Source organism: Limanda limanda, chromosome 14 (genome assembly GCF_963576545.1).
Source record: "Limanda limanda chromosome 14, fLimLim1.1, whole genome shotgun sequence".
Lineage (NCBI taxonomy): Eukaryota > Metazoa > Chordata > Actinopteri > Pleuronectiformes > Pleuronectidae > Limanda > Limanda limanda.
Genome location: NC_083649.1, coordinates 23,247,423 through 23,260,035, shown reverse-complemented (window position 1 = coordinate 23,260,035; position 12,613 = coordinate 23,247,423). Strand labels below are relative to the sequence as shown.

The window sequence follows — 12,613 nt, the reverse complement described above, 5'->3', positions numbered from 1 at the left end:
TGCAGACATGGCATCTGAGGTTAAACAATAAGGCTAAAAGGGAGGTTGACTGCAGGGATTTTATTTTCAACATCCCCCCCTTGGTTTGATCAAAGAACCAGGAGTCCATGGACAAGTAATGCACCAGACCATCAAATACATATCAGGGACTGCAGAACGCCGCAGCCGATGACTGGATCACGAGGAAATGACCCCAACTGGGCCTGACTTTGTCAGAGTGTTTCAAACTTTTAATCACCAAACTGAGGACACGCCCCTGTCATTTGCTGGTGATCCCTGACATCTGGGGGGTTTGTTCCTTATCATCAAACCAGTGCAGAAGACCTAGAGATATTCACCATCTCAACCATCCTGTCACTCATCCGTATATCCTGCATATGACAAAAAACTCTTGAATCTTGAATCTTAAGCTTTACACCCAGGGATGAGTTTATATCACATCACTGTTTTCTACCTACAACAAGGAAGTTGAGTTTCCACCTGTGTGTGTTTATTTTGTTTGTGTCTTTGTCAACAGGACTATGCAAAAAGTACCAAACTGATCTGCACCAAACTACTTGAAGGAATTGGACATGAGCTGGGGAAGAAGCCATCAAAGTTTGGAAGAAGTAATGTGTAAATACTGATGTTATAAATCTATGGTGAGATCTAGGAATTTGTACAATTATATGCTAGTAAGGGATAATAGTGGGGCTCCTGTAGAAGAAAATGTTTGGCCTTGGCAGAAGTTTACTATGTTATTTAAGTATATGAGAAAGTTGCGTGACCTCATATGTTGCCTTTGATAGGATGTTGTTCTGCATTTTCATGTCTGTGAACTATTTGTTTTCTAACCTGATGATGCATATGAAAATGTTCCTATCATTTTATATAGCTTTATACACTTTAGTAATGCACTGCCTCTTCATAAAAGGGTGACTGTTCTCAATGAACCTCCCTCTATAAATATAGGTCATAATGACAAAATATATTTTTAACCAAAGTTATAAATACAAAAAGGTTCTATTCACTATACCCTTTATTTTCCATTCACGCTGTTTGGTCCTTTTGTAGGCAGTTTGTGATGCTGTCAAATTGTATTGCTTTATAGCAATGGCTGATTTTATAATTTTATCTGCCCCATTTATACGTAGGCAAAATAACAATCACCTGTCTTTATGATACAATCCAGTCTCTAAACCATAACTTCAGTTGTGCGAACGTTATTTAATCTTGATCGATCAGAGTTGTGTGTTTGTTGGGTACAATCTAAGAGCACCCCCCATGTAAAAAGAATAAGGTTGATCTGTTATGACGCAGTGGGACATTATGTTTGTCACAGTCTATTACTGGAATGGCATTTCTTTCCTGCCAGCTAACACAGTGAAACACTGAGTTAAGTATTAACAGAGTCTGAAAGTCATTGGGCCATCAGTATTTGTCGGTCATTTGTTTGGATGTTACTGATTAAACACAGGAGGGGGAGCTTCTCTTTTGGATAATGGACGATAGCATGTGAAACGTAAGAATCTAATCTTTTACAGCTTTATATCTGATTAATATCTTTATTTTATCCTAAGCGAGCAGTGATCCCTAGCTACCGGTTGAATTTGCACATTGGTGACTGGAAAACATGTAAAACTTGTAACCATTTTCCGATTTTTTAGAAACTGACGCTTCTTTATATAGGTGCCTTTTATTTTTTACTGTTTCAGGCCAAAAAGCAGATTTTGTTGCAGCATGCAGACCTCAGTGTGTTTATGGCCTTGAAAGTTTACAAGTAGAACAAGAAGACAGAGTATTTTCTAAAGTTCCTTCAAATGCTGAACAACAACAGCACAAACTGCTCATTCAACAAGACAGAGCTGATGATTTGCCAGGGAAAGTCAGAGATATGCAAACCTACAACATAAACCTCCAAACTTAGATACAAATCAGTATCATGCAAGCAAATCACTTTAGACGAGCATCACTCTGCTCATCTGAGTTTCTAAATCTTTTTTTTAGAAATAGCTTTTTTCTCATGAGATCAGATATCAAATCAAAGGAAGCATGAACACAGCCCTGCGATTATTAATTCCACTTCAATCCCCTTATCCGAAAGACAGACATTAATGAGTATCAGTGCTGGCCCTTCTCAGTACCTTGCTGTTTGCCCCTGTCATTGTGAAGTGTTATATATTGCTAAGTGGTGTACAACAGGCCGGCTTGTGCACACAGCGGGAAAAGGTGTGGTTACGCCTGTTGATTACTTGGAGGAATGGAGCGAACATGAGACAGAGTGGGAAACAGGGAGTGGAGGGACAGAGCGCTGAAGGAATCTCCGGGAATCTTAAGGTAAGTAGTGACCACGAGGAAATATATGTATAAAAGTGTTTGAAAACTCAGGGTAAGTCAACCTGCTCTGGTAATGTGTGAGGTTTTTTTGGTGTAATATTTAGAAATTTTAAAAACGTAGCTTTTACATTTCCTGTTGTGAAATATAAATATACATTTATTTGCCAGCTCAATCATCTTGGGGTTATGAAATATTAGGTTTAGCACTAGCAATCCCTACTTTGGAGACATTGGAGTTTTGATTTTATGTTAGACATTGATATCTCCTTTTTGCTTTTCTATATATTTGAGTCTATGTTCGGTTGCATTTCAGGTGATCACCATTGCTTCAATGAACAGTGTCATTTAATTATGCGGTGCATCATGTATTTGCTTTGTATTTGCTTTCTTAATATTTAACTTAAAAACCTGTTTCATGTTTTCCAGGTGTGACAGTATCCCAGCCCAGGCCGTGTGAACAGTTTCAGTATGAGTAATAATGAGGTAAGCCCAGTTTCACAGGTACAAGCAACATTTCTAAATGTCTTTTCACTTTTTATGAACAGTGAACTCTTTCTAGGATCTCTCTGTTTTAACACCACATATTCTAACATCATGAATTTCTGTGATTCTCATTCTGTCCTTGTTCTTTTCTCTTTAAATGTAGGGAATAGCTCCGGTCTACGTCAACAGAGGGTTCCAGCATGACGAAAGAAGACCCCCCCCATACAGCCCACAGAATGCGATGTACCCTGCCCTCCCACAAGAGACCCCCACCTATGTTGCCACAACTTTTGGACCCTCCATCAACACCCACCACACCGTGCCACCTGAAATGATTCATAACACAGGACAAAGGATAGGTACAGTAACATCGTTATCGTGAGACTTTACAAGGTGGAAGAAGAAGATGTGTTAACAATGACTTCCAGTCAGTCACAAGATAAAAACACACACTCATAAGAACAGAATCAAATACTGCACCTTAACTGAATCATCCATTAATTTAGAATTTGACAGTTTCATTTACTCAAAGCAAGAGTGTGGAACATTTTAAGAAGAAAAAAATGAAAAGTTGATTGTGTAAGCTATAACACACACTCCATGTAAAGTGTTACTTGGTCTGATATGACTATGCTGAAAAACATTAGGTATAATGTAAGAAAACATTTGAAATAGAACACGCTGTATGACGAGTCCAGTTCGGTTGTTGCACTCTGTGACTGTTGCTGTCATCTCTAGTTAAACATGATTATCCCCTGTGCTCACGGTGACCATTGTTATCAGGCATTTCCCTTACAAAGACTCTTGTTTGAACTTAAGGAGAGTAAACAGGGACATAACTGGAAAGAACTGGAAAGAACTTTAAGTAACGTCACGGACTCTCTCCTTGACTCGGAAAATAAATGTTTAACACCCACCTCCACAGTACGTCAAAATAATGAACTCTAACAGTGATATAAGTTGCAGTCATAAAGCAGAATTTTTGACAATTCTTGGAGAATATATTAGGATGTGACAAGTTTCCTTATGATGCCTAACTGAGTCAAAATGATTAACTCTCCTCCCTGGTGTCACTGGAGGTAGAGAGAGTCTTCCAAGGTTAATGGCTCAATCCTTAATTGGCTCTGTCTGCATTTTTCAAGTGTCCTTGGGCAAGATATTGAGACTTCTACATTACAATCATTATATGCATACTGTCTATTTACAGAATTTCAATTGTTCCTAATACCATGAATTGTAATATAAGTACATATGATCAAATGACCATAAAGCTAATGCAGGAGGAAAGAAACTTTACTCTTAGTTCTGTATCAAACAGTATGTTTAGGTTTATGTCTGTCATATCTGCAATGCAGTGTCTTCTGAACCTGTCATGTTATACTCTGTACATCCTACAGGACATGCTGTGACCAGTTTATCAGCCATGTCAGTGACTTTATCCTGTGTCCACCTTCACAGGGCCAAAGAGATGTAACAGCAGACTTATCCTCAGTGGGTGTCTGTGTGTGCTTCTCGTCATGGCAGTGGTCGGCATCTTGCTCTGGTACTTCTGTGAGTTCAGCTGAAGATCTTTATATGAAACGATCATCTCCGGACATTCCTGTGTGCTCTTGTATCAGTGCTTTACACTGTACTGTGTGTGTGTGTGTGTGTGTGTGTGTGTGTGTGTGTGTGTGTGTGTGTGTGTGTGTGTTTGTGTGTGTTTGTGTGTGCATGTGCTTGCAGTATACTACCAGTGTTTGCTGGGGAAGTCATGCAGAAGCGGTGGGAAGTGTCTGAGCTCGTCGCAGTGGTGCGATGGTGCCACGGACTGTCCACACGGAGAGGATGAATCTCAGTGCTGTAAGATCTGACACTCACAAAGCACATACTGTATTAGCATGACATGGGTGAGCAGCCTGGTTCTCTCTACATCACAGTTCGTCTTCATGGGACCAACTTCATACTGGAGAGTTACTCAACAGGCAACAAGATGTGGATGCCCGTGTGCGCTGAGAAGTGGAACAACGACTATGGGAAGACTGTCTGCGAGCAGATGGGCTACATGAGGTGCTGACTGTTTCCTTCTCCGCTGTATGAAAATCAACACATGCCACATCACCTGAGAGTTTCTCAAAGAGTTTATGTTGCTAATTCAGCTCGATAAAGAGCATTTTTGCAACCAAACAAACGGCGCTGTTTGCCTGTTTATTCAAGTTTTAACAATGAATGTATGTGTGTCCAAACCGCACCAAATTTGACACTGCCCTTCCCTGGGCCATTAAGATTACACATATCAAGTGCGAAGATGAACAGTTATTGAGATATATTCCACAGACAGACAGTTAAAAATACAGACAGAAAGATGTGGAATTAGTAAATTACATAATGATTCCTTGTCAGACAGGAAAAGCATCTGAAACAATACTGAGATTATCATGTTGTGCTAAACTTGACATTGAAAACCAGGTTAGCAGCCTTTAAAGCAATGTAAGGAGACATTAAACATTTCGTTTTAAGAGAGAAGTAATATATTTTTCATTTTTCATGTCAAATAAAAACATATCAACCGATTCGTCACACTTGTAACAGGGGAGGAACCTCCATCATGTCATATAACACTGGATGACATGACTGGTTGACATCCAAACTTATTTAAAGATACAATTCCAGCTGAGTGTACTGCGTTTGTCTCATTTCACTGATCACATCTTTGTCCTTGTGTCTCTTCCACAGGAAGGATTATGTGACCTCAAGCCAAACCAGTGCAGGTTCTTTGGCCTCTAAAGGATACATGAAGCTGAAGCCTGAGAGTACCTATAAATCAAATATACAATCACAGCTCATTCACAGGTAATTTTACACACAGCATTGATGAGATCAATTTCCACAGTGAGCTCAGTCATTGTTATTTATCTCTGTCTAATGTGAAACTCCTATATAAATGTTATATATTTTGTTTTTGCATTTTTTGTCTCAAATATCAGTTTTATGTTATGTTATTTTCTTTCCAGCCAAAGTTGCTCCACCAGTGCCATCAAACTTAATTGTATAGGTAAGCTTCACTTTTCTAACTGGGACATACAGTAACTGCAGTGCTGAAACAATAGTGGAATCATGTGATAAGTGCAAAGATATTCAGACAGATTGATTTAGCCTGACAGACACTGGAACCTCCTGTGGATAAGGGCACAAAACAGAACCGAACTTTAATTACCTCCGCTGAGGAGCTTCTGTTTTCTTACCCAGTCCCTTTCTTTGTTTGTTTATGAGCGAGATTACACAAAAAAAATGAATAGATTTCAATTTAAACTTGGTGGGAGGATGAGGTATGGGTCAAGGGAGAACTCAATCAAATCTGGTGCATATTTGGATCCAGATGCTGTTTTTTTTCTCTTTCCCTATCCTTTCCAGAGAATAATTAATGGATCTCAATAAATACAATCAGACGTACTTGGGCAGCTGATATCTGATATGTGGGAAATTTTGGGAAGCTTGATTTGAATTTAAGGGGACTGAAGGGATGCGCTCACAGTTCAGTTTCTCGTGAATTCATTTTTTTTTTGTGTTTGACCCATGCAATATATGAGTCACATTTAAGTGTTATATTACCTTCGTCTTCAGCATGTGGAGTGAGCTCAGCAGCCCCCAGTACTCGTATCGTAGGTGGTACGGAGGCTGTGAATGGAGCGTGGCCGTGGCAGGTCAGTCTCCAGTTTAATGGTCATCACGCCTGTGGAGGTTCCATCATCAGCCCTAACTGGATCGTGTCTGCTGCACACTGCTTCCAAGAGTGAGCGTCTACGCTTTACACCATTAATGATCCCACTGATTTTAGAATGTACTTTTGGTAGATATTCAGGAAGAGAATCCATATTTCACATCATTCTGTTTCCCATAGCGTGTACTCCAATGCTGGCAGCTGGAGGGTTTACTCTGGTGACGTGAACCTGAATAGAATGAGCTATGGCTTTGGGAACACTGTTGACAAAATCATTAATCATGAAGATTACAACGCAGACACTCATGACAATGACATCGCCCTACTAAAGCTCAACACACCTCTGACTTTTACAAGTAAGTGCTGGTCAGTAAAAATCTGATTTTATTACATGAGCTAATGCTTGATAATAACAACTCTTAAGTACTTGGTTATTTATTTCAGGCAGAGTGAAGCCAGTGTGTCTCCCCAACTTTGGACTGAATATCTCCCCTGAACGTCAAGCCTGGATCACAGGATGGGGAACATTGAGCTCGTCTGGTGAGCCCAGAGTGTAGAAGCCAGCTAACAGTGTTTGTTTCTGCATGCTTAGATTCAAATGCTTCAAAAGTGACCTGTTTTTAAGGCTTAGAGTACAAGTCAAAAGTGCTTCTGAAGGCTTATTAGTTACCTGTGGGTGTTCAATCTTTCTCAGGATCCTCCCCTAATATACTAAACCAGGCCCAGATCACCATTTACAGCAGAGAGACCTGTAACGTTCCTCAGGTGTTAGATGGACAAGTGACTCAGACCATGATCTGTGCTGGGAAACTGCAGGGAGGAGTCGACTCTTGTCAGGTGAGCACCCTCACACACACACACACACACACACACACACACACACACACACACACACACACACACACACACACACACACACACACACACACACACACACACACACACACACACACACACACACACACACACACACACACACACACACACACACACACACACACACACCAACCACACACATCCTTTACTTTATTATTGTCCTGGAGACTTTCTCTAACCTTGCCTGTTACAACTTGCCTAACCCTTAACCCTAACTTTAAACTACACCTAGATGGGGCAACTATCATAATCTGGACTTGGCATTGACGTTCATTTAATGTGGAAAGTCTGACTAAAACCTGAACCCCAACCTGAACCAGAGGTCAGAATGTTTCGCATCTTTGAAACTAGACTTTGGTCCCGATGAGGTCCACTGGTCCTGGACAGAGTCAATGTCCTAAAGCGAGAAGAATAACAACAAGAGACACACAAACACACACACACACACACACACACACACACACACACACACACACACACACACACACACACACACACACACACACACACACACACACACACACACACACACACACACACACGCACACACACACACACACACACACACACACACACACACACACACCCTTAAACCCCAGATATGATTTCTCTTGCACAATGCAGGGTGACAGTGGAGGACCTATGGTGGTAAAAGAGGGAAATGTATGGTGGCTGGCGGGGGACACTAGCTGGGGGTATGGATGTGCTTGGAGGAACAGGCCAGGAGTCTATGGCAACGTAACCTACTTCACCAACTGGGTACATGGAGAAATGCAGGTACAGTGTGTTCATTCTGTAGAGATTTGGCCTTCTGATATTGTGAGCTTTGAACTTTTACATATTCATTGTTGTTCTCTTGACAGTAATTATAGTGTTTGAAGTTTTAACAGACACTGCAGGTCGTCTGTCGTTAGTTGGATTCAAGCTCAATTAACAGCAGTGATCATACTTATTGCTTTTTTTGGCAAACATGTCTGAAAGCAGCAATTGGGAGTTGAAGACATGACAATGGAGTCTGTGTGCTTGCTTTGGCTTGAATCAGGTCAGGTTTGGTAAATTATTAATAGTTTAGCAAAGGGTAAGTCACAGCTCAGTAATTTACATGAGTGACATGTAGTGGATAAGAATAAGATACATTATTTTTTTTGTCACACCTGACATCTAATTCTAATGTTTCCTTTTATTCCAGCAGGAAAACTGATGGAAACATCAACAAACATGAAGAAATACCTCTTTGATTAATCGGTGGTACTCACACACTTTGCACTTTCAATCCAAAGGAAGAAAGGTTTACACCCAAAAACAACCTGATCATTCAATTATTTTTCTATAGCAGTCATGACTACAGATTTAATCTTTGTATTAGAACCAAATCAGGCTATTTTGTATTAATAAAACAAAGTTCACACAAAATTCTAAATGTCTGTTTGACATTGTGTCAGAGCAGACATGTGCCTGCTGTCCCCTGCTCAGTTAAGTAACTGTGAAGCAATGCTGCTGCTGTTAATGTGACTATAAGAGCAGATCCCAGGGCTCCACACTACTGCATCAGATCCACCTGTTGGCTCTCACCTCAGTACAGTAGAGCACAGTCCAGTACTGTACACTACAGTACCTAATAATAATAATACATCTTATTTATAGGCAACTTTCACAGCACTCAAGGTCACCTTACAAGGCAGAGATAAAAAAAGTACAGTGCAGTACAGTGCAATAATAAAAATACAACAATATAGTATATGTAGTATAATACAGTGTAGAGCAGTGCAGTAGAGGATAGGTTAGCCCAGTATCTAGAGAGATCTGGAGACATTCTTGGCAGAAAGTACAGTGTAGTGCTGTACAGTGTAGTACAGTGTGTGAGAAGAAGAACAGTAAGGTTAGAATTGCAGAGTGCACTGATTCAATCATTCAAGAGGTCAGAGAGGAATGGTCCCACTGGTTGGACAGGAAATCTATGGTAACTCATATGACCTCTCTTTACAACTGTGGTGAGCAGAAAATAACAGCTGATTGGCAACTTTATCACCATATTGCTCATAATTATATTGAGATCAGATACATATGCCATGTACACAGCACTTTTCTGCAAACTGTTAATATCCAACTCAGGCAAATATTCATACTCTGATATAGTTGAAAGGAGTTATGTTACCGTATGGAACCTTAATGTCACTGACCTCAAATTACTTGTTTTGATCTAAAAATCGTTATCCAGATATACGCTAAATTTCACCTGTTCAAAAAGAAATGACAAAAATACTCATATACATAATCTCACAATTGTAAACAAGATGTTCCAATTATCCCTCCAGAAGTTAATGGTTACTCTTTGGCCCACACTCTTCCACCAAGTTTGAAGGAAATCAGTTCAGTAGTTGTTGTGCAATCCTGCTGACAAAGATATCTAGACAAACAACAATGAAACCATGTGGCGGAGGTAATGCTGAACCTTGAGGTGGATGGTTCTACAACAGCAGAAACCACGTCAGGTTCACATCTGTCAAAGAAAGAACCGAAACTTAAAGCTGCAGTGACACAGACTCACCAACATTTGACATTTGAAGACTGAAAAATGTGGTTTGGTCTGATGGATGTGGATTTCTGCTGAGGGTGCAGATGTATGGCACAGAGTTTTGTGTTATCAGCATATTTGTTTTGGCGTACACTTTATTCTCAAATGCTTTGTTCTCACCGGCCTGAATGGATCAACCTGAAGGAGTAATAAAAGCGGAACATGTTCAGGAAAAGTCTGATTGAAATAAATGTTACAAACACCCTGGCCTGCTGTGAGGTTTATTTTACAAGGATTGAAGCATAGGAGACCTTCTCTCAGTGAATGGCAGAAGAGGCTGTGGCAGCTGAGCAGTGTATCATGGTTGCAAGTGGACGTTTTAGAAGGGTTTTAATGTGCATTTACTTTCAGTAAAAATAGAGTATTACTCACACTCAGTGTATGCTTATGTGCATGTGAATGTATATGTTCATATGTGATAAATGCACGTGTTTTTCTCAGCCGGGTGCAATGAGAGAGGAGGGCTGTAGGGACTCATTTTGAAATGACCTTATCTATTACGTTTCATTAGGTCATTTACTTGGTAGAGACAGTGCTTATTAATTATCATATACAAAAAATGAGCCATAGTTATCTATGTAAGCTAATTTCCATCTGTTGTCCCTATAGCTACTTCTTTCAAGGCAACGTCATATAAAATAAAATGACCTATTTTATAATTAGAAATATCTATGGATAATGAGCATTATAAAACCATCCAATCTAAATGTGCAAATAACCCATGATTAAAATAAAAATCATCAAAACTATGCATCAAACATTATTAAAACCCCACAGATATACATCTAAACTCACTCACGAAAGATAGTAGATTAATGACACATGATCACAAGTTTACGTTGCTTTAGGCTTTGTCTCAAGTTTGTATTTTAAAGTTAGATAATTACATTGTTTCTTAAAACAACAGACACATTATTCCAATGGTTTGTGTTTTCATAATGATTTAATGAAGACAGCGACAGCCTTGATGTCACATGACCTCGGCCCAGTCAGATGTGTTGAGAAGTGAGATAATGGATAAAAACTGTGACAGTGTTTTACCCTGTGTTGACAAACTTTGATTTCTGGGTGTTTGTAAGTTTTCAGTTGCAGTTTGGTTTTTAGGCAACAGCACTACTTCGTAAGGTTCGAATTATGTTGATAGATTGGGTACAAATAGACACTAACATAACATTTACCACATGCAAATGCTGTCTGGGAGAGAGCCTTGAAGCTAAACCTCCCCAATGTGCATTTTCATCGGACCTTACTGTATGATTTACATTTATGGAAATCCAGTTCCAACATGACATCATTTCCAGGGACAAGTTTTTCTTATAACAACTTCCAGCCATGAGCCACTGCATACTTTTTTGTGAATTTGCTTAGAGTAGCCTATCTCATCGCTCTACTCTGTGCCACCCTGTAGCTGCAACGCATCAAACATTACGTCAATAGATGTGTTTTTACATCCTGCAGGTTTGATTTATACATTTATCTTCAATCTTGATGGGTCTCTGCACTCAGAAAAATAAACTAGGGCATGTGTTTGATTAGTTAACTACAATTATGTTTAAATTAAATGAATTAATCGGGTTTATGTTCATTAAATTATTCGTTCTTGTTTGATGTACAAGACTCAAATACATTTCTGATGAATATAAATCATTCATGTCAACCTAATGAGAATGAGGTCCTTCAAAACAATGAATCCGAAATTAGTTCAGCTATTGCACATGCGCTGCGCCCACCGGATACAGACATATTTCGAATAGGCGGAAGTGGAACGTTACATGGATGTTAACCAGCTGACCAGCACCAGCAACGGTTCTCTCACCTGCTCGTTGGCATCCTTGATATTAAGGTGAGTAACTCAAATATATTCAATATTTAGTTAAATACGGTGAGTAATACATGAAGTTAATCGATGGCAGGATGGAGTCACGGTAAACGGTATTGTTTGGAGTGGTGAAGTTACTTTAAGTCATTAGTCAGTGTCCAGAGATGCTTAAGTTATTGCGCAACACTTATGGGCGGAGCTGTGTAATGTGGAGGGATGACGGGACGGCGTGTCTCTGCGGGGGGGCACGGAGCCAGGAGCAGAGCAGCGCGACCATCAGAGACAGCGAGACGCAGGAGAGGCTCCCACACGGAGCTGAATGAACTGAGTTCACGTACATTAAGGCAATAACATATCGATGCTCGACTGTGTGCTCTGCTGTCCCGTGTGGTCGCTTTAGTTTCTTGTCTCTTCTCCTCTGCACTCCGTGTCATCGCGGTTGGGGCTCAGCCCCCCCCCCACACACACACATACACACACGGAGCGGAGGAGAGGAGACAGCGCTGGAGAGTTGATGACAACTACACTATGTATATGTTACTGTAAGTTACTGTAAAAGCCGTCACGATTAAACAGCCAAAAAGAGTAATTCATTAATATAATCCGCCAAAAAAATAGACTTCAATTGATAAAAAATAGACTGACTTGTGACACTACAAAATAAACAATGGCACCTAGTATAAAAAACCTTACGTAACATACTTAACATTTTAGTGTATGTAATTATAGCTATTGTAATACTGTTTTAACTTTTTTAAACGATTTCTCTTTTTTTTTTTTAAACTTTAGTTTTTATTGAGTTTTTAGCACATTCACAACTACACATAGTAAGATCAACTTGCAG

General features: G+C 39.8%; 1 protein-coding gene across 4 annotated transcripts; it reads left to right on the top strand.

Annotated features, from left to right (window-relative positions):
• The first annotated feature begins 1,427 nt into the window (after nucleotides 1-1,427).
• tmprss2 (transmembrane serine protease 2) lies at nucleotides 1,428-10,153 on the top strand. 4 transcript variants are annotated; one of them, XM_061085251.1, is made up of 15 exons: nucleotides 1,428-1,501; nucleotides 2,200-2,316; nucleotides 2,743-2,799; nucleotides 2,963-3,158; nucleotides 4,258-4,350; nucleotides 4,525-4,641; nucleotides 4,719-4,848; nucleotides 5,515-5,631; nucleotides 5,793-5,833; nucleotides 6,403-6,571; nucleotides 6,680-6,855; nucleotides 6,944-7,039; nucleotides 7,194-7,336; nucleotides 8,000-8,152; nucleotides 8,565-10,153. In XM_061085251.1, the coding sequence occupies exons 3-15, from the start codon at nucleotides 2,785-2,787 to the stop codon at nucleotides 8,574-8,576; spliced, it is 1,458 nt and encodes a 485-aa protein (XP_060941234.1). In that variant the 5' UTR covers nucleotides 1,428-1,501; nucleotides 2,200-2,316; nucleotides 2,743-2,784; the 3' UTR covers nucleotides 8,577-10,153. The 4 variants fall into 4 exon arrangements, with proteins under 4 accessions (XP_060941234.1, XP_060941236.1, XP_060941233.1 ...); XM_061085253.1 differs by having other exon boundaries at nucleotides 2,182-2,316; nucleotides 8,568-10,153; XM_061085250.1 differs by having other exon boundaries at nucleotides 2,182-2,316.
• Nucleotides 10,154-12,613: the final 2,460 nt, after the last annotated feature.

What these genes read in the sequence shown, in the direction of transcription:
- tmprss2 (XM_061085251.1), top strand. An exon ending in GAGCAGATGGGCTACATGAG is followed by an intron (nt 4,849 to 5,514) that starts GTGCTGACTGTT and finishes TCTCTTCCACAG; the next exon opens with GAAGGATTATGTGACCTCAA. An exon ending in GGGAACATTGAGCTCGTCTG is followed by an intron (nt 7,040 to 7,193) that starts GTGAGCCCAGAG and finishes AATCTTTCTCAG; the next exon opens with GATCCTCCCCTAATATACTA.